Source organism: Petromyzon marinus, chromosome 44 (genome assembly GCF_048934315.1).
Source record: "Petromyzon marinus isolate PM22_M1 ecotype Great Lakes invasive population chromosome 44, UKy_Petmar_22M1.pri1.0, whole genome shotgun sequence".
In the NCBI taxonomy this organism is placed as follows: domain Eukaryota; kingdom Metazoa; phylum Chordata; class Hyperoartia; order Petromyzontiformes; family Petromyzontidae; genus Petromyzon; species Petromyzon marinus.
The window spans coordinates 10,901,015-10,922,192 of NC_133710.1; the positions used below are offsets into that span (position 1 = coordinate 10,901,015).

Sequence of the window (21,178 nt, forward strand, 5' to 3'; positions counted from 1 at the left end):
CCGCGCGCTCTCCGCACCCGCTCTGCTCTCTCCTCGGTCGCCACGGTCAATAGCGTAAATGTTTCCTCTCGGAGAACGTAAAACGGAAATAAATGGATTCACAAACGCACACGGAGGAATGAGGCGCATGCGTAAACGCTTCTGGCCCGGCCTGTGAGACGTTTTCACCCCAGCTGGACCTGGACGCGAGTTATTTACTCCGTTGTCGCCGCATCACGAGCACCCACAACCCTGGCACTACGCTCAACGCACCGGACTCGCACTCCAGAGGTTGCCGACTCCATTCCATCTCCCGGCGCAGAAGTCGAAACGACGTGGCCGGTTGTAATTACCAGCAAAACGTCACCGTACTCAAATTGTAAACTTTGTCGGTTTACTCTCCAACACACCGGTCTGCTGAAGTAGCAACTAATTGGCACGTTCTTTTTTAACGTGACAAACCTTACTGACACGACTGTGTCGGGTGGTGGGGGGTTTAACGACACATTTAGTCACGCGATCTAACCCAAAAACATCTCTTATGGATGTGGGGAAGTTTCTCAAAGCACCCGGCCCCCCACCCCGGCCCCAACCCCCACCCCAGCCCCCCCCGGCAGCAGTGTGAGTGGGCTGAGCACTGTGAGTCGATGGCCAGGTTGCGTGTGCTGGGTAGCTGCCAACCGGCTGAACGAGAGCATCCATGGAACAAATCAAAATTAACTTAAAACCAACAATTGCGGTTGTCGCCCAGAGATGCGACAGCGCCCCTTGCAGACAGAAGCGGCGGTAGCATGACGGTGGCCACGCGTGCCATGTCTGCGTGTTTATGGCATTGGGCTAGGGAAAGTGCCGGCTTAGTGGTTGGCGGTCCAGGAAACATGGGTTTGATTCCAGGCTGATATCTGCACCTGACTCTGACCCTCGTTTAGGGCACCTCGGAGTCACCACCCCCAGGGCGTGTGAACATGAGCCTCACATGTGATGTCTCTAACACACACGCAGAATCACACACGCACGATAATCACACGCACTGGGATGCATGAGACACAACCACACTGCGCTACATGGTGTAAGAGAACCAGTCACGGCTAACGTCAGTGGCGAGTAATAAAGGATCCGCTGGCACTGTGTTGTTGCTCTGGGATTGTATCTGAAATTGGTCGGTCCTTTCCCAAGGCCAACTCGGCCTACAAATGGGTACCTCCTGCGGTACGGAAATGGTATTGGGGACCAAGATAATTGAGCACGGTTCTTGACTATACAGTCTCCATACAGCTCAACGGAATTGTTGTTCTGTGTCAGGGTGTTGTGTCTGGCTAGGCATGAGTGATTGTGCAGTGTCCCGCCCACCGGTGCAGTGTGCCGCTCACTGCCGCACCGGAGCAATGGACAGTGCTGTACGTGCGGCAACCCGGAATCCGGGTGTTTACCCTTTTCTTACTGCGATCACCGGTATTGCAACAAAAATCTTCTTGAACCACCCTGGTCTGTGATTGAGTTTGGGGTGTTGGGTGAGTGGTTTAGCGAACTGCCCTAAAAAAACCTGACAATCGGAGTTCACTTCCTGACCACGCACTCCATCAGCGGCGATTATCTGCCTTGGCCCAGGACCTTTCCTTGCTCAAACTGAGCCTTATATGACTGGTACCTGGTGCACTGGGGAGACAAAAGCAGCTGGGCATGGTGCTTGCCATACCCCACCATCCCCTGTTGCACGATTCCGGTTTTAATAAGTCCTCGCTAACAGCACTGTACGGCTGTAGGAAAGGGGTGGGGGGGAGTTAGTATTTGTGTGAATGTACAGTGTGTGGTGTGTTGCAGTCAGTGGCTGTGTTGGCGTGTGAGTACGTGCCGGCGTGCGAGTGAGTATACGTGTAAGGGTGCCTCGTATTCGCGGTTGGTTATCAGCGCTGCAGAACTCCCCACTTCCGAGCTGGCGGATGAACCGCACGCGTGCAAATGTGTGAGCGCCCGCACAAACGTGGGCAGCGCTGACGTATTTGCTTGAGAGCTGACCACCGCACTCAGATTTTTTACCCAGATTCGCATCCTGGCCCTGGTGGCATTTGTTCTCAGAATCTGAGCCTTCCTTGGATACACAAAGCCGAGAATGAGTGCCTTTGTTACTGCCGGTTACCATTTCCCCACGGCTCCGAGATGAGAATGAGAGTAGCTTTTGTGAAATGTAGGTTAGGCCATGTAACAAATCTGACCCCAAAAAAAATTATTATGAATCATAATGCTGGCTGCGAATGCCAGCGCGTTGTCTTTAGCATCTAGCATACTTGATCCGAGACTTGGTTTTGGTTTCAATGCTTTTTAATAATATTAATAACATTTACGACTTCAACAACAAATTGCCAGATCAATTTCTGTTTTTAATTAACCGTCCTTCATAAAGTAGATTTTAGTTCAGGAAGAGATCCGGACTGCTTCCGTCTGAGAACTAGTAGAGGCCTGTCCATGTGCGAATGACAGTCCCCAGGGGCCCATGCAACCAAACCCCTAGACCTCGTTTGAAGCGGCGGGACCCCCGCATCCATCGCAGGGAGAGAGCAGGCGCGTCCCGCACCTCTGATTATCATCGTTGGCTACGTACGGCGCAAAAGAAGTACAACGTAGACGCGTACATTCTTACGTCTGGGTACACGCACATACTCTGTCTGTGCGTGTCGTTTTAACTGGGAAGACAGTCATAGGGCAGAGGGGAAGTGGGAAGGCCTTAGGTCTGGACTTGCAGAGGGGCATGGAGTAGGCACCACAGACAGTTGGTAGAGGGACTTCCAAACCTCATGGACAGAAACAGCATCAGAGAAGGAGAGACCTCCTGCTGTGCAGAGGTCAACTGGGTTCTTTTCCTACAGCAGACCGTGGTGGGGCAGTGCATGTGAAGTGGAATAGAGTGAGATGAGAGATGAAAACACACACACACACAAATGATTCATATTAATTTTAAGGTTAGCCCACAGTGGCCTGGCTGATTATTTTGTCCTGTAATCCTCCACCACCCGACACAGCCCAACAAATTAAATTGTCAGATGTAAGCATTTGACAATGTGCAACTTGGTATTATTTCAGCTCCCTGTAAGTTGAAGAGCAATTCTTGCAACCAAGCTTAGCAATTAGATACACGTTTCGCTGGAAACTGCGTCAAGCGTCACTAGATCATGAAACCAGAAGCCAGAATAACCATGTCACCTGACCTGGGTTCTTTAACAGGTGTCATGGTATCACAGGAACAGCCAATCAGATTAAAATTATGTTTTGGGCTATGTCGGCTGGTGGAGGATTGCATCACAAAAATGTGGACATCACCACATGACCAAAATTTATATTACCAATCAACATTGACTGGGAAAGCCAAAGTATGAAAGCCAGTGTGTTAACTCTGTCATGCCACACGTGCTCACACAATCTGTAAATACTTTACATAGCAATATAGAGTGTGTGTACATGCATGCTAAATAGTGAGAACATTAGTAATGTCCTTATCCAGAGCACCCTCTGGGAGCCTCAAGACTGTTTGAGGACTGTCCCACATTGGGATGTTTGACCAATTCCATTCATGAATGTTCCACCTGTGGGAGGAATGAAGTACTCAGTAGAATCCCACACATCGAAAGGGGGCAACACTCAGATTAAATAATCCATTGTTGTACTGCCACCATCTCCTGGCCACCTGTTATCCCTTGGCAGTCTTCTATTCAAGTGCTGAACAGGCTCAGCAGCTAATTTCTTAGCAGCCAATTCCTGTCGAAGTGGGGCTGTGTTCGGTTTAAGCTGTGGTTGACTGAACTCAGAGTGGGAAGGGGAGTGGTTGCTGTCGGGTTGCTGTCGCGTAGGCCTGAGCATTGTTGTAGCGCGTAGTGCTGTGCGGAGATACGCAGCAAAAGGCAGCGGTGAGCGATGAGTGAGTGCGGCCACTCCGCGATTTGACTCAGAGGCCGATTGACGTGTTTCGTGCGTGAGCGCGCGACGTCACGCTTCCTGTGTCGAGCTCGCCCAGCCTCGCGCGCTCCGCTGCTCTCACTCGCCAGCTGCGCGCACGCATGCTGCTCTCTCTCCGTCTGTGTCCTGTGTTCAGTATCGCTGCGGTGCTGCATGCAGTATCCTGTCGTACCGAAAGGACAATATTCTGCTGTCCTGTTCGTGTAGATATATAGTAGGTTTTTTAAGTGTTATGTATAATTTTTAAACATAAAAAGTAAAATTATCTAGCTCTTGAATTTCAAGTAAACTTTTCAGCCTGAGAGTAGCGTTCTATCACAGTTTCAACCACATAAGCCTGAAAACAATTAGTGTTTTCGTAGCGTGCGTGGATGGACCTTAAACGTGAAGGAGCCTGTATTGGAATAAACACAGAAACTAATCGGTGGCAACAAGAAGTCCGCGTGGATTGATTCCTAACGAGTCCCAAGGAGAGAGAAGCCAGGAGTACCGAGCCCAGCAGGATACGTTGGCCGTGTGGACTCGGCATGCGTCTCAGAGGTGACGACGCTCATGGATGAGCTGGCGGGCGACTCGTGTCCTGCATGCTGGAGCTAGTGTCCTCTTGGGGCAATGAGATGGCGCCACTAAGGAGATTCCGGGTTAAACTCCCAGGGTCCTTATTGGCGGTCGGGTACAACAAAAACACCGACGCCGCTGCCGTAGTGGGTGCGTGCGGAGTGCACTCATATCACAGCGGGGGGTCTCGGAGCACAGAAACAGACAGGAGAAGGCAGACGGGAGGGAAGCAGCAGGCAAGGGAAGGAGAGAAAAGCTTGTAGGGGGTCTGACTGTCCGGTTAAGTAGTAACGTCTTTCGGGAGAGACTGTGTGCACCGCAGGAGGGTGTTTCTTGCAGTTCGAGCAGATTGAAAAAAAGTTTCAAGCACAACGTCTACCCGTTATCTGTGCATTCCCCTTTTCGGGAAGTGCTCTTGAGAAACGTCTTGAGTTGTTACTTGTGTTTGCACGCACCAATGCCAGTGCAGTAACACCCCGTAACGCGGGTTTCAAAAGAGTATGTTTGATATCAGTTTTGAACTTTGCGAGGCTTTGTGGCATCGGTGGAATTGACCTCTTGGTCCAAGCTCGAGAAGTAAAGCCTGTGGGGGGCGCTTAGGAGGTTTAACAAACGTGCGCGCATTGTAGACTAGTTGAGTCCTACTGCTCAAGGTGTCTAGCACAGTTGGTGGTGTGGGCGTGCACACGGGGGAGGCCTTCCCTGCATTGGCAGCCACAGGGTCAGGGGAGAGCAAATCGCCAGGGCTGCCCAAGCGTTGGCACAACGAGAGTTAAGCACCAAGCGTGGGAGCGTGAAGGCGAGGATCTTACTTCACGCTGCGAGTACCGGAACCAGCAGGGCCACCAGAAGGGGGGTGATTGATGTTTGGGGATTTTTTTAACCTGAGAATTGTAGCAGTTGCATTCATGCTGCAGGTGCGCTGGGGCATGTGTGGTGGCACGTGTTTGCGTCTTCCGTGGGAGACCAAGGCGGCCAGGCGTGGGGCTGGCCACCCACCCCCCTAATGTGCCGTGCCGGCCTTCATAGGTGCTTGCTAACGGCACTTGCCCCAAACAGTCTGTTCAGGCTATAAAGGTGGAGGGGAGTCTTTGTTCTTTGTCTATATTGACTTGTGTGATTGAGCGAATGATTGAGCGGGTACTCACAACCAGGTTCGTCACACTCGCTTTGCAGGAGTGTGCTTGGGGTTGGTAAAATTGAGGCCGTTTAACCCGTGCTGCCGTGAGAAACGCGTTTATACTCCCTGGCTCTCGATTCTCTCGCTGAGCGTCCATGCCAGCTTCTCGTGGCCGCCGAGTCAAACTCTCCACAACTCCCGTCTCGGTGGAAATCGACGGAAACCACGCGGTTAATTCGCTGCGAATGAACATAAACACCCCGTGACTGTGTGCTCGGGTCGATGGGTTAAACTTTTCACATCCTGAAACTGCGCGTTTAAAAAAGCGAGGTTAGTGTGCAAGCTTTTCTCCATGTTTACTTTTGGACACCTTTGTCAACTCGAAGTTCCGTCTCAAGCATTCGTCCAGATAAAAATTTTGATTATTAAAATGTATTTAGTCTTTACGATTACTGTAGATTTATTGCTCGTTTAACGCGGTACACGGGTTCCTGAAAAGTGCCGCGTGAAGAGAGGAATTCCTGTACATACATTACAGGACAGAAATACATGATTTAAAATCTGAATCACAGTTGCTCTAAAACATCAGCCTGCGGTCATACCATTGCGGGACGAAGAACTGAGAATGAGGGTACGTCGCTGTGTACCGTATCATTCCACGCGTATACCCAGAATTCCCATTCTTCTTAGCCGCACAGGTCAAGAAAGTAGTTCGGCATCGACCGCTCAGAAACTGCGCCTTAACGGTGCGCATTCCGTGTTGTGCGAAAAGCGTTCCCTGAGAGAAGAACCGCGTTTTTATAGCGAAAATGCGTTAAGCGAGAACTTACCACATATCAATATTCTCATAACTGTATGTGGCACTGTGTACACATTCACAGTACATTAGTCAGACACGGTATACAGTACATTCACAGGGTGTTTGTGTTGGTCCAGAGCCTCGACCAACCGTCACCCGTGGCTCGCTAGCCGATGAGAGACAAACGGCCATGTACAATCAGGGCAGCACCGCAGTGGTTGTTACACTCATGTCTCGCAGTTAGTAGAAGTGGCTGGGTTCGATTCCTGATTCAGGCACCCTTCTGTGTGGAGTTTGTGTTTTCTGGTGAAAAAAATAAGAATAGGCTTTTACCCCTTCTGGAGTTGTGTTAAGATGTTCCAACACCAAATAGGCATCAAGTCTGCATAAACCACACACAGCAGCGTTCACTCAAGCGCTGTCTTCAGCAGCGTTCACTCAAGCGCTGTCTTCTGGACAGACCTGTTTCTTCACCTGAAGAAGGCTACTTGTGTTGTGGCCGAAATTTCGTGAGAATTGTATTTTATTTTATTATGTTTTATTTTTATTATTTTATTTCCATTCTACGTGACTTTACCGAAAGAACCAAGAAGATAAACCACACACACTTGCGGCAAAACATGCAAACAAACATGCTCTGATAATGTGTGCATTGTCTTTGGCCTACACCAGAGACAGCCTTCTTTATTGCCTTGTCCTCACCAGTGTTAGTAGGCTAGAGAACGCCAAAAGGCAAACAGTACAAAGACAATGCAAGTGTCAAAGTATTAACCGCTCTGGTTGAGCAGTTTTACCTATGGGACCTTTTTGCCCTCCTGTTCTGCATGGGTTTCCTCCCACGATCTCGGGTTTCCTCCCATAGCTTAGATAACACTATGTAACACAATTCTTGTCCCTGGGTACTAAGTGTTATTTTGTAATTGCTTATGCCTAAAAAGTATAGAAAATGGCTATTATTCCCCACAAACTTTGTTTTGTGACCAGGACAGTGATATTTTGAAATGTACTTATTTTGAATGAGAAAACGGACGAATTTGTGTTTTTTCGTTCACATAAAGTCAGAAAAAAACAACATATGAATCAAAATTAACATGTATTTATACTAAAGTAATACAAAAATGACTACAAAAGATTTACAAGTGAGTAGTTTTTCGAGATTTACGATTATACTGTAAATCACTTTCACGAATCAGCCCCCAAATGTAGTCTCCCATCATGTTCTCGTTTTACTGTCCTTGGTAGCGGCGTTGAAAGTTCAGTATATCCTGGTGGAAGCACTCGCCTTGCTCCTACGAGTACGCTCCCATGTTCTTGAATTTATCAAGATGAGCATCAAGGATATGGACTTTGAGGGACATCCTACATCCCATTGTGCCGTAGTTCTTCACCAGAGTCTCAACCACATAGTTTTCGGCCTCGTGATTGCCCAGGAAGCCCCGAACCACTGCGAAAAAGCTGTTCCAAGCCGCTTTTTCCTGATCAGTGAGCTTCTTGGGGAATTCATTGCACTCCAGGATCTTCTTTATCTGTGGTCCGACGAAGACACCGGCTTTGACCTTTGCCTCAGACAGCTTAGGGAAGAAGTCTTGAAGGTACTTGAAGGCTGCCGACTCCTTATCTACAGCTCTGACAAATTGTTTCATTAGGCCCAATTTGATGTGCAGCGGTGGCATCAGCACCTTCTGGGGGTCCACCAGTGGCTCCCACTTGACGTTGTTCCTCCCCACAGAGAACTCTGTCCGCTGTGGCCAGTCCAGCCTGTGGTAGTGCGCCTTGGTGTCCCTGCTGTCCCACAGGCAAAGATAGCAGGGGAACTTGGAAAAACCGCCTTGGAGACCCATCATGAATGCCACCCTTTTGAAGTCTCCGATGACCCCCAGCCATACTCATCATACTTCAAGGCATCCAGCAAGGTCTTGATGCTGTTGTAATCCTCTTTGAGGTGCACCGAGTGAGCCAGGGGAAGAGACGGGTACTTGTTACCATTTTAGAGCAGCACGGCTTTGAGGCTCCTGAGCTGCCACTCATTCTGGTTACAGGCGATTCCAATTGCCTTGAACAGACTGGTCACATTGTGGCAGAAGCAGAGCCCATCTTTACGGGTGAAGAAGCTGGAAAAAGGTTGGTGACGCTTCCTCTGATCTGCGACTTGCACACTTGCATCCAACAAGTTCCACTGCTTGCGCCTAAACGTCAAAGGCCCGGCATTGGATTTGGTGAGACCAAGATCTCTGATCAAGTCGTTGAGGTCTTTTTGGTTGGGGTAGTATGGGTTTCTCTCCTCAGCTCCACCTCTGAAATTGTCATCTGGATTTACGTCTTCCTCGCTCTCTGACTTGCTGCTTTCTTCTCAAGATGGCTGCTCTCTCTCCGGAGGAGTGGGTACAGGGAGCTCATGGCAGTGTGGCACCGGGGCAATGGATGAAGGTCCGCATACATGATAGCAGGTGGATTCTTGCCAGTCCGACGTTTAGAAGGGTCCACCATGCAGAAGTAGCAGTTCCTTGAGTGGTCAGTGGGTTCCCGCCAAATTCTTGGGATAGCAAACTTCATGGCTCTCTTTTCCCCTCTGTACCATCCTAAAAAAATACATTTATTTCACCCATGACTAATGTGTAAGAGATTCTCCAAACATTTTTCATGTATATTTTTTCAATACCATTGAAAATTGTGAAACATTTTAAACTTAAAAACTTTTACGATTTTAAACATTTTAACAAATTTTATAACGTAAAATTCCGAGCAACAATTGTCCATCTTACCTTCTGGAGTCTTTTTTGCATTGTTCGCAGGTGAAATGATGTGCCCAGGGTTTGTCTTGATCCCCAACAGGCATGCCGAAATATGCCTTGTAGGCCTCACACACCTTAGCAGATGCTTCCACAGCAAAATGTGTCTGCCGGATGCTTGCATGCAGCCTCTTGATGCCATCTCAGAAAAATGCAGATATGTTTATCCACTTAGGCAGCTGGAACTAAACTGAACTTGTGAGCTTAAGGCCCCTGTATTTATACCACTATATTACTTGAAAGTTCTCGAATGTTCTAGAAGTTACTCCAAGTTTACTCAGCACTGAATCTATCTGGAATGTTCTGGAAAATAGGTAAATTTCAAAATATCACTCTTGTGGTCACAAAAGCAAAGTTTGTGGGGAATAATAGCCATTTTCTGTCCATTTGAGGCATAAGTGGTTAGGAAATAACACTTACTACCTAAGGATTTTTTTTTTTTTTACACAGTGTAACCGCACAATGTAACCGGTGTTGGCCGAACTTCCCGATGCTGAAAAATTGCCTGTAAATGACTCGATTAGGATCACACACTGCAGCAGCAACAGCATCCTCATCAGTCCCTTCTGCGAAAACTTGCAGGAACCCTACTGACGAAGACGCTCAAGACTCGGCAAAGTTTTCTAGGGTAAACAAATGTAATTCTGATAATTTGGAAACAACTTTTCAGATTGCCCCTCCATTTCTAATGATGGCCCTCAGCCATCAGTGCCTGGCCTACTGTTGTTCCCTTGTTTTGCAAAATAGTATTCATAATAGAGGTTTTTTTGGGTTAAACACGCCACAACATTTATATATTTATTACGCGATCTAACCCAAAAAATCTCTTATGGATGATATTGGTCGCGAAAGCCTACATGTTAAACCAAAACAGTATTGGCTCCAAATGCACTCATTCCGCGCTTAATTTTTATGCCAATTATTTTCATTATTCCGCTTATTTGCCTAGGAAAGCCTCACTGGGTTTGAAGACTTTTTTTCAGGAGGGTTCTGCCAAGTTGGCGCGGGGGGGGTGATGTTTCTGCTGTTAGTCTGATCCCAAGTGAGCCAGTTGCGTTACCGCTGCATTTGCCAGCCGGCGGCCCCTGAGGCATGACACGCCGTACAGCAGCTGCCTCTGTCAATGAATTTCATTCACAATTCCAACTGGATTTTAGTCGGAGGATGCCAGCAGTCTCTCACCTCCTGCTTGATCAACGCAGGCAGGCGAGAGGTTTCCATATCCTTTGTGAGCTCCCAGTCTGGCTGTGAAACTGAACCCACGTGTAATATCACCAATCGCTCATGTTTACCCGCAAATTACTCGATTGGGAAGCGCAGAGCAATTGTCTCCCCCGACTACACGAATACCAAATAATAATAATAAGCATGCCGACTTGTAACGTGCCGTTGCCGCACAGTATTTGCTCGCTCTCAACGAGAGAGAACGACTCATCATAATTAGAATATGTATTTATACTGGAGGAATCTGATGAGCTATGTAGCTCTTTTTCACGGATGTCCAGTAGAGACGGGGAGGAACCACAGACAATCGAAAAGGCAGCAGCCAGGTGGTGAGGTGGCCCAAAATTTTCCTCCCCCAAGCTCTACAGTCCTCTATATATTAACGTGTTATTGGCCAATTAATGAGTGTTTATACATGTAGGGGGCACCTGGAGAAAAGCCACACATGCGAGGGGGCAACACTCTATTCCGTACACAGGGGACAGATGGAGATTAAGCTGCACTTTGCTGTACCGCCTTCTCCTGGCATGCCAAGGTACACAACATCTGTGCAGTGATCCACCAAAACCTGCACTGCCGCCACCGCCGCTCGGCTCGTACCGTACTCGTGATTCGACTAGAACGGGTTCAGCAAGAGGGTTCTGGAATCGAATCTTTCCCCCAGATTATGAGCGTTCATCAAGTCACAAACCTCCCGCGTCGCTCGTCTGCGGCTCCTGCAGGACCTGGCATTGTGAGGGCGTGCGCGTGACTGAGCCTTGGCCCGCGTGTTGTGTGATGCCCCTGCAGATGAGGGCTACCAGAAGCTGGCGTTGGAGACGATGGAGGAACTCGACTGGTGCCTGGACCAGCTGGAGGCCGTGCAGACGCACCGCTCCGTTAGCGAGATGGCCTCCAACAAGGTGCCCTCCGAACCCAGCACCGCCATGAAGCAGCAACACCAGAGTTCTTGCATCGCCACTAGCAGCAGCATCATCACCCCTAGCATCATAGCCAGCAACATCACCGCCAGAAGCAACATCAACATTGATACAGTTAACATCACCAGAGCCATCGGCACGAGATGAACCGTCAATATACCAGCTCCATCAACACGGCAACCATCGGCGTGGGCACGCGTGTCTGTGAGAGAGGACTCGTGCAGTGCGTGCGAGTGTGTTTGCGCGCTTGCGTGTATGTGGGGAGCAGTAGCGGAGAGGTTAACACACTGCTACGAACCTGGGGACCTGAGTTCGATTCCCCCTCAAGGGTAACACCAGTGACGATTATATGAGAACCGATTCTGGGCCTCCCCTAAGTCGACTCAACCTCAAATGAGTACCTGGTGCGGTGTGTAAACATCACCACCTGCCCCCTCGTGTGCTGGTCTTCATAGGTGCTCGCTATCAGCGCTTGCCCCAACAGTCTGTTAAGGCTACACGGGGGGATCTTTGTTTTTGTCTTTGCAGTTCAAGCGAATGCTGAACCGGGAGCTGAGTCACCTGTCGGAGATGAGTCGCTCGGGGAACCAGGTGTCCGAGTTCATATCCAGCACCTTTATGGGTACGCCGCCTAGCGCCTTGCACGGGTTCCCCCACGGGCCCCCTCACGGGCCCCCCCACGGGCCCCCACACGGGCCCCCACACGGGCCCCCACACGGGCCCCCACACGGGCCCCCACACGGGCTCCCCACACGGGCCCCCACACGGGCCCCCACACGGGCCCCCACACGGGCTCCCCACCCACCTTCTCGCGTGATTAGCACTTGCCCCAACAGTCTGTCGCAGGCTATACGGGGGATCTTCGCCATTGGCGTGCGAGTTGGGGCTAATCCGGTGTGTGCACGCACGAGCGTGGGGGGGGAGGTTCTCTGTGACGCGCCATGCCGCCGCTTCTTGCAGACAAGCAGCACGAGATGGAGGTGCCCTCAGCCGGTCACAAGGAGAAGGAGCGCCAGCGGCGCCCCCTCGCGTCGGGGGGCGGCGTGGCGGCGGTGGGGGGGGCGGCCCCCGCCGTGCCGTCGCAGCTCGCGGCCGGCGTGTCGCACATCAGCGGGGTGCAGCGCTTGCTGCACGGCGCTGCGATTCTGCAGCGGGCGAGCATCCCGCGTTACGGGGCGCCCACCCAGCACGAGGAGCTGCTCGCCAAGGTGAGCCTCGTCTCGACCCCCGCCACCCACACGGCCGCACTCGCCACCACCGCCACTATCACCGTCCTCACTGCCACCCACACGGCTGTCCACACCACCACCACTATGCACACGGCCATTACTACTACCACCACCACTGCCACCACCCACACTGCCGTTCTCACCATCACCACCACGCACACAACCCATCATCTTTACAAACCCTCACTAGTGAACTACTCTGGCAGGTAGACATGCGCTGGCTGGGTCACGTAACCTGCGTGCCCAGTCGCTGCATGCCCTAACTTACCCAGTGGCCGGATGGAGGTGGCTCAAGAGTTGCGGTGCAGGCTAGAGGGGAGATGACCAGATGTGGAACGGGAGGTGAGAGGTCTTGCCGAGCAACAGCTGGTAGCAGTAGCATCCTCGTTCGTGTCAGCCCTCACGAAGGAGGCCATGAATTCGGTGTCTGGGCAGCTGCTGCCCTCTGGCACAACAGGAGGCAAGAGCATAGATGCTCACAACAGAGAGGTTACAAAGTGGGGGAGCAGTCTCCCTGCTCTGTTAACCCACAATACTGGGGTTGTCTCGTGGCCTCCTCCCTGTGAGCCTCCAACACGCTACATGGTGTCATTATGCACATTGCCTGGTAGGTGTCGGGGCGAGGTCACCGCCACTTTGTGGTAAACAGTGGCTCTGCGCTGCTGCTGTTGCAATGGTGGATTTGGCGATGATGATGACGATGTTGATGATATTCCGTGATGCGCTTTCTCAGGAGCTGGAGGACATCAACAAATGGGGTATCAACATCTTCCGCATCGCCGAGCTATCCAACAACCGGCCACTCACCGTGCTCATGTACACCATTTTCCAGGTGTGTGCACACTCTCGTCACATTGCAGCGCTGCTGCCAACGTCCAGGCACCGTCCACCGCGGTCGCCTTTACAGACAACGGAACCACGTCCTGTCCGGACCGAAGCCGCGGGTCACACCGGAGACCTTATCTCAACGTTGTTGAGGGACCTTCCCATCCAGGTGGTGCATGGACAGGCCCGGTTCCTCTCAGATTGGCGGGCAAGGATGTGAGGGGGGGGGTGGGGCAGTCGAGCCGTTGTGTGGGGAGCCATCATGGCAGTGGATCACACCGCTAAGGAGCAGAGGGAACCTGGGTGGTGCCAAAGGGACGTTCGGTGCTGCAGGGCCCACCCAGCAGTAGCAGCAGCTCCCTGGCCCCGGCCCTGTGCACGCCCTGGGCCCAGCGGCGGGGTTGGCGATGCCCCAGAAGGCGAGAGGCTCTCTTGCGATGAGGTGGTGAACCCAGTGTACGTGTGTATGGTGAACTCATTTTGCACCGTACGTAGCCAACCTTGCTAATCGGAGGTGCGATGTTTGCAGGAGCGAGAGCTGCTCAAGACGTTCCAGATCCCGGCGGACACGTTCGTCACGTACATGATGACGCTGGAGGACCACTACCACGCCGGCGTGGCCTACCACAACAGCCTGCACGCCGCCGACGTGGCGCAGTCCACGCACGTGCTGCTTGCGTCGCCCGCGCTCGACGTGAGACGCCTCCACGAACGCGCGCTCACCCGCTTGCTCGCCCGCTCGCCCTCTCACAGATTCACTCGCACCCTCTTACACTCGTGCTTGTTCACACATACACGCCACTCACCCCTTCGTGCATTCACACACTCACTCACACACACATTTACTGCTCGCTCACATCTCCTCTCCCTAACATGCAGCCCTATCCACCACGCCTGTGAGATGCACTTATGGGAGGAAACCAGAGAACCTGGAGTAAACCCATGCAGAATAGAAGAGAACATGCAGACTCCACACAGAAAGGCGCCCGAGCCAGGAATCGAACCCAGGATCTTCTTGCTATGAGGCGCGAGTGTTACCACTGCGCCACCTTGCCGCCCACTTTGACAAATATAATGCTTGGCTGTGGAGATGAGTGGGGGCGCGGTAGCAACGGTGGTGGCGGTGTGTGTTGCGGTTAGTGGCGGTAGTGTAGCGGTTAGGGCGCTGCACTACGAACCCAGCGACCCAGGTTCAATTCCCGCTCACGGCCAACACCAGTAACGATTATCTGAACCGGTCTTGGGCCTCCTCTAGGTCGACTCGGCCGCAAATTAGTACCTGGTACGGTGTGTAAACATCGCCACTGGCGAGACAAAGGCTGACGGGCGTAGTACTGGCCACCCACCCCCTCGTGTGCTGTGCCGGCCATCATAGGTGCTCACTAGCAGCACTTGCCCCAACAGTCTCTTAAGACTTTACGGGGGATCTTTGTCTTTTTGGTAGTGGCGGTGTGTGTGGGGGTGGCAAAAACAACCCCCTGAGCGGACTTGTCAAAGATTGGTACCGGCATTGTCAAGATCGGCCTCTGTGGAGGAGACTCGTGAAGGATCCTACTGGACAGTTGGAGGCAGTCGCCTTCCAGAAACAACGGAGGGCAGAGGAGTGATGCTCACAACAACGAGGGGAGCACCGGGTGGCTAAAACGTAGCAAGTTGGCACAGTAGAGGGTACAGGTGGTGGATCTGCCAGTCATCTCAGTCAGTCAACCCATGCAATCTGGGTCTGTCCCATGACCTGCCAGCAGGCGTTCGCCACGTGCCAGCAGGCATTCGACACTTCACGTGGCCTTAAAGTGAGCATAGCCTGGCACAAGTGCTGTGGTGACACCACCGCCACTTAGTAGTGAATGCCGGTTATTGTTGTTGGTAGTGGCGGTGTTTGTGGCAGTGAGTTTGGTAGCGGCGGTGTGGTAGTGGCGTTGTGTGTGGTGTTGTATGTGGAGGGTCTTAATATATTAATTAAATTAATTGATTCTCGTAAGCTCATGTCTAGGGGTTTTCTTCCATCAATTATTGGGCCTTCTCCACAACGGTCACCCGGTTCATAGATCCGTCCAGCAGTACAGGCTTCTTCAAGCAATATGACTCGGAAACAGAAAGAAACCACTCGGACACTGAGTACACTACAAATCTGAGTATTTAATAGATCAAAGCATCAACTAGTTTCATATTCACGTGAACTCTGCATCATTATTCTTCTTCAGTATACATGAAAAAACATGCGACCGGCCGAAGCAACCATACGAACGAACATATAATTAAAAATATGAATGTCTAGGTGTATAATCGGCTAACCTATGAGCCCTCTAAAGTGTACTCCCCCCTCCCCCTTTTTAGTGATGTAAGTGATGTTATTATTAGAAGAGATCTGTTACAAGGCAACCATTCAGATGCTCCCTCCGTGAGCGAGCAGCAATACCTCCTTCGCACAGGTGATGTTAAGGCAGCAGTCTCTCAGTCTCTCGCCGCTCTTGGCTTGCAATCATCCAAACAGTCTGCAGCTGGCCACGCCTCTGCATGCACTGTCTCAAGGCTGCCAGCGAGAAGTTGCCAGCGAGCAGTTCGCTCCTTCAGTGTGTGTGCTGCATCGGAGCCCCAATCGCTGACAAGGCTCGCAGTTGTGACCACTGGTCGTGCCCGTGCTGGCGTACGGCAGATGCCCGTCACTCCGGCCGGCAGAGCCCCTCGCGTTGGCTTCGGTGTCAGACATGAAGGTTTCTGCACCACACTCAGACCTTTCACCTCTCGGGCGACGAATCAGACTCGGTACACATCCAACAGTGGCGTGAGTGTGGTAGTGGCGGTGAGTGTGATAGTCGCGGTGTGGGCGGTGTGGTCTCCGCCGTGACGTTTTGCTCCGCTGTTGCGTTGTGGTGGCGACAGCAGGCGGTGTTCACGGACCTTGAGATCCTGGCGGCCATCTTCGCAAGCGCCATTCACGATGTCGACCACCCTGGCGTCTCCAACCAGTTCCTCATCAGCACCAGTGGGTGGCGCTCACCCACGCACGCACACTCATATGTGTCTGAGTGTGTTTGTGTGTGTGTGGGGAGCGGTAGTGTAGCGGTTAGCGCGCTGCCCTACGACCCCGGCGTCCTGAGTTCGATTCCTCCTCAAATGAGTACCCGGTGCGGTGTGTGAACATCACCACTGGGGAGATAAAGGTGGCCGGGCGTGGTGCTGGCCACTCACCCCCTCGTGTGCTGTTGCCCGCCTTCAAAGATGCTCGCTAACAGCACTTGCCCCAACAGTCTATACAGGTATTACGAGGGATCTTTGTTGTGCTTGCATGCGTACGAATTTGCGAGTGCGAACGTGAATGTGCGCGCGCCTCTGCTCGACCAGACTCGGAGCTGGCGCTGATGTATAATGACGAGTCGGTGCTGGAGAACCACCACCTGGCCGTGGGCTTCAAGCTGCTGCAGGAGGACAACTGCGACATCTTCCAGAACCTGGGCAAGAAGCAGCGGCAGACGCTGCGCAAGATGGTCATCGACATGGTGACACACGCGCACACTCGCCAATACTCGCATGTACAGTTACACCAAGCTCGGCAGTGACATGTGCATGTCACTGCCGATACTGTTGATGCCAACGTACCTCACTATCGCTTTCCTCCATCTGCCACATTCCAGCACCCAACCATCAAGGTCTGCTTTTACAGTTTCCCGCCATCTGCTTGGTGGCCTCTGGGTGCCACTCCAATCCCCATCTCGTCTCGGTGATGATCTGCCCTCCTCCGCCACCCTGCACATGAGTCCCACCCATCACAACCTCCTCTCTCCTCATTACCTCTACAACACATCCTTGTTACATAATTTTTAGAACGTTCTTACCTTATCATGCCACTAAATTACCAGCAACTTGCAGCTATATTTAAAAGACAGGAAGTTATTTTCTAATTAATTTATTGCCTGTATTTGGGAATCACGGTGTGTGCAACTTCTTCTCCAGTTGTTGCTTAGGGTCACCCTTCAGCGGTGGTTCCCATGAATCCGTATCTGTTGTCAGCTTCACCTGATGTACTTCAGGCTTCTTCAAGCCGAGTTGGGGGTTCATGATGATGGGAATCTTGTGTTAGTGCAGTCGTGCCTGAATAAAGTTTAAAGAATTAACTTTAATCAATGCTGCGGGAACCTCACATCTGTCCCAATTGCTTTGATAACCAGGCTCTCTTACCCACGCAATGATAGTTAAAAACGCCCTTCTTGTTAATTTCAAAAGGTTTACCTCTCTGCAGTTGCTGCATCTCCCGCTCTACACACACACACACACGCACCCCCGCCTCCATCCCACCACCCACTATGAACACCTGCGCTGGCTCGAGCCTCATGCTGTGCAGGCCCTCCTGGGGTGTGAGTGCAGTCGTAATTGTGTGAGAAGTTAGCGGAAGCTTGAGGCGCAAGACCGAGCGCTCCCAGTGGGGCACCGCCGGCATGCAAGGTCGTGCTGCCTGCATTGTGCGGCGCTCGCTTGCTCGATCATCTCATGCGCAATCACGTTTGTTTTTTGGCGACGAGCATTGGAACAGATGCAGCGCGGGTTTGCGGAGAGACACAGCCCGCCAGTAGCGCATCAATAACTTGCTTTCAGAGGCTGATGGTTAATGCTGCGGGGGTTTTGCCGTGAACTTCTACGCGCCGTCTGCTTTGCGTTGGACCTTATAGGTGCCCCGACGTCATGCGAAACGAGTAGGCCTCTGTGTACCGGCGTCATGGTCAGATTTAAAACGATTACTCATTCTGGATTGTGCATATCAGCAAGAATTGTCCGCTACTGGCAGACTCGTGGCCTGCTTGCAGGCCAGGTGCTGAGTCACCATGTGCTGCTCAGGGACAGCTGCCACTGAGTGCCCTTTGAATGTACGCGGTGGGATGTGATGCAAGGCGCTTTGAGTTGCAAAGGCATTTAATCAATTGTCGTATGAAGCAAGGATGACTTATTTTGTGAAGTAGTGCCTCAGGATCTGTATCTGAATAGACTTGGCCATAGATGATAGCCCTCGCATCATCAGGACTGCCCTCTGTTGTAGATGTTTGTGAATTACGCGAATGTGCATCTGATGACAACCACCTTCCCATTCACAATAGTGGATGAGTGATGCTTGCATCAATGAGTATAGCATATGACAGCTGAAACACATTTTTTATTTATTATTACACTTCTTTACTCAGAAAAGCCTTTTACATTGTGTTGTCCCAATGTACGTGTCACCCCAATTTAGAAATTGGCAGTGTCATGTTTCAGCATTGGGATGTTTTGGCCACTACTCTTTACATTGTGTAGATTATTTTTTTTGCTACAAGAGGAGGAAACCGAAGAACCCGGACGAAACCCAATGTAGAATAGTGGGAGATCATACAAACTCCACACAGAAAGGTGCCCGGGGTCAGGAAATCGAACGCAGGCCAGGCACGACCATTATCACTGTGCGACGCTGCTACCCATGCGTTTGACATTGTGGAGCCCAAAGCTGATGCAGCTGCCACTCGGCTGCGCCCGTTGCCCATTGGCGACCGTCGGCTGCTGTTGCCGTAACGCCTGCGCGTGTGTGCGCACGCAGGTCCTGGCCACGGACATGTCGAAGCACATGAATCTTCTGGGCGACCTCAAAACAACCGTGGAGACCAAGAAGGTGACGTCTTCTGGTGTCCTGCTGCTCGACAATTACACGGACCGTATACAGGTACTGCGCCTGCCACGTACACATCTACACCTGCCGTAAACCTCTCTGCACGTGCCACATACACAAACGAAGACAAGTTCCCCTGTACTGCCTCAACAGGCTGTTGGGGCAAGTGCTATTAGCAAGTAGCACCTATGAAGGCGGGCATGACACACAGAAGGGGTGGATTGCCAGCACCAGTCCCAGCCGTCATTGTCTCCCCAATGGCAATATTTACACCGCACCAGGTACTCATTTGAGGCTAAGTCGACCTCAGGGAGGCCCAGGACCGGTTTAGATAATTGTCACTGGTGTTTGGCCGTGGGCTGGAATCGAACTCGGGTCGCTGGGTTCGTAGCGCAGTGCGCTAATCGCTACACTACCGCTCCCACATATACATCTCTGCACATGCCATACGCATCTATACGTGCCAAATACATCTCTGCACGTGCGACATACACATCTACACTTGCCATACACCTATACACACACCTCATACATCCCTATTGTGGCTTGTCCGGTGCTCTCCCTCCCATTCTCGCTCTTTCAAGGTGTTGCAGAATATGGTTCACTGTGCCGACTTGAGCAACCCCACGAAGCCCCTGGGTCTTTACCGCCAGTGGACGGAGCGCATCATGGAGGAGTTCTTCCAGCAGGGCGACCGGGAGCGCGAGCGCGGCATCGACATCAGCCCCATGTGCGACCGCCACTCGGCCTCCGTGGAGAAGTCGCAGGTTGGAGAGTGCGGCGCCAGCGGCACGGGCCACGAATTTGCAACGAGGGCCCACGATGATGAGGCGTGCAGGACGTTATACTAAGACTAAAACTAAACTATCTTTATTTTACCAGTTAAGGCCTACTGAGCTATATAATTCATTATCAGAAGCGACCTGGCCACAAATGATCGCTCAACGAAGTGGAAATGTATAGCGGGCCAAATACTCTAAACACATGTTTCTAAATGTGGAGGGAAAAACCGGAGGACCCGGAGATAAAATCCACGTGACCACGGGGATAGAGAGAGACACGCAAACTACAAATATACAGGGTGGGGATCGAACCCACGACCTCCTGTATACGGTTCCCCTTTTCGTGACCAGTCCCATCTTTTGTGGGGATGTGGCGATGATGCCCCCCAGTGGCCAGTGCCGATATTTCACGGAGCCGACGGGTGTACGGGGGGGGGTTGTATGGTTGCTGCCGCCCGGCGGCAACGTGGGGAAAAGAAAAGTAATTGCACATACAGAACGACCAGAGTCATGTCCCCCCCACGGACATCGAACTGGGCCATGCCCACCTTCTCCCCGGTCACGAACGTCAAAACAGTGGGCGACGTGCAGCGGATAAACACATCGCTGTGGGAGTGTCAAACTGTTAATTTGCCTAACCTATTTCTTACATCAATATTAACATTGTTACTTGGTTTTGCAAACTGGGATTTATTGAACACAAACCATTGAGTTGAGGAAGCTGGTACTTAAAAGGCATTTTAATCCCCACTGCACTTGCAAGTCACTGTTTTATAATTAATTATTATAACAATAAGGCTTTGAGCTGCTTTGGAAAATTAAGGTAGGGCACTACTGTAATTTAGCAATCACCACAATTATTGGCCAAAACAGAAGAAACTTGTGTGGCGATGCCGCTTTGCTGCAGCTCCGTTTTCGAGCTCCAAGTCCCTAAAAATCCCTTACCCAATAATATTAATGTTGCTCCCTGGCGGCCTGCCTTCACTGGGGGCTCTATCCCCATGGGGGTACAAAACAAATACGCTTTCTCTTTGTTTAAACAAATGCCACTTGGTCACATAGTCACTTTAAGATGTTTTCTTGTTCGTTTTTTTTTGTTGTGGTTGCACCCGATTCAAGAGCCGAATGGCTCACAGGGCTATACCAAATAAATAAACTGAAACTTGGAAGGCCATTGGGACGATCCGTGAGCCCCCATTTGCCGTGTTTATCGCCGTTTACACTGGCCACATTTTAAAAGTGAGTAATTTCAGCCGAGAATCCACCGGGCGGAGGTGGAGTTGGTGGCTTTATCAGAAGTGAAATCTGTGAGGGTCCCTAGCCAGAGGGCGATACCCCGACTGTGCGCACGTTCTGCCGCCCTCGTGTCCGTG

At 51.5% G+C, this 21,178-nt stretch overlaps 1 protein-coding gene across 8 annotated transcripts in view; it reads left to right on the top strand.

Annotated features, from left to right (window-relative positions):
• LOC116952005 (3',5'-cyclic-AMP phosphodiesterase 4C-like) overlaps window positions 1-21,178 on the top strand; it is a 315,456-nt gene that overhangs the window by 286,618 nt on the left and 7,660 nt on the right. For 5 of the 8 annotated variants that reach the window (XM_032970979.2, XM_032970974.2, XM_032970976.2 and 2 more), the window contains 9 exons: window positions 11,207-11,319; window positions 11,866-11,959; window positions 12,298-12,545; window positions 13,300-13,398; window positions 13,921-14,085; window positions 16,275-16,377; window positions 16,737-16,891; window positions 18,955-19,077; window positions 19,608-19,790. In XM_032970979.2, coding sequence (XP_032826870.1) covers window positions 11,207-11,319; window positions 11,866-11,959; window positions 12,298-12,545; window positions 13,300-13,398; window positions 13,921-14,085; window positions 16,275-16,377; window positions 16,737-16,891; window positions 18,955-19,077; window positions 19,608-19,790 — 1,283 coding nt within the window. The other 3 variants (XM_076074010.1, XM_032970978.2, XM_076074008.1) reach the window with 3 other exon arrangements.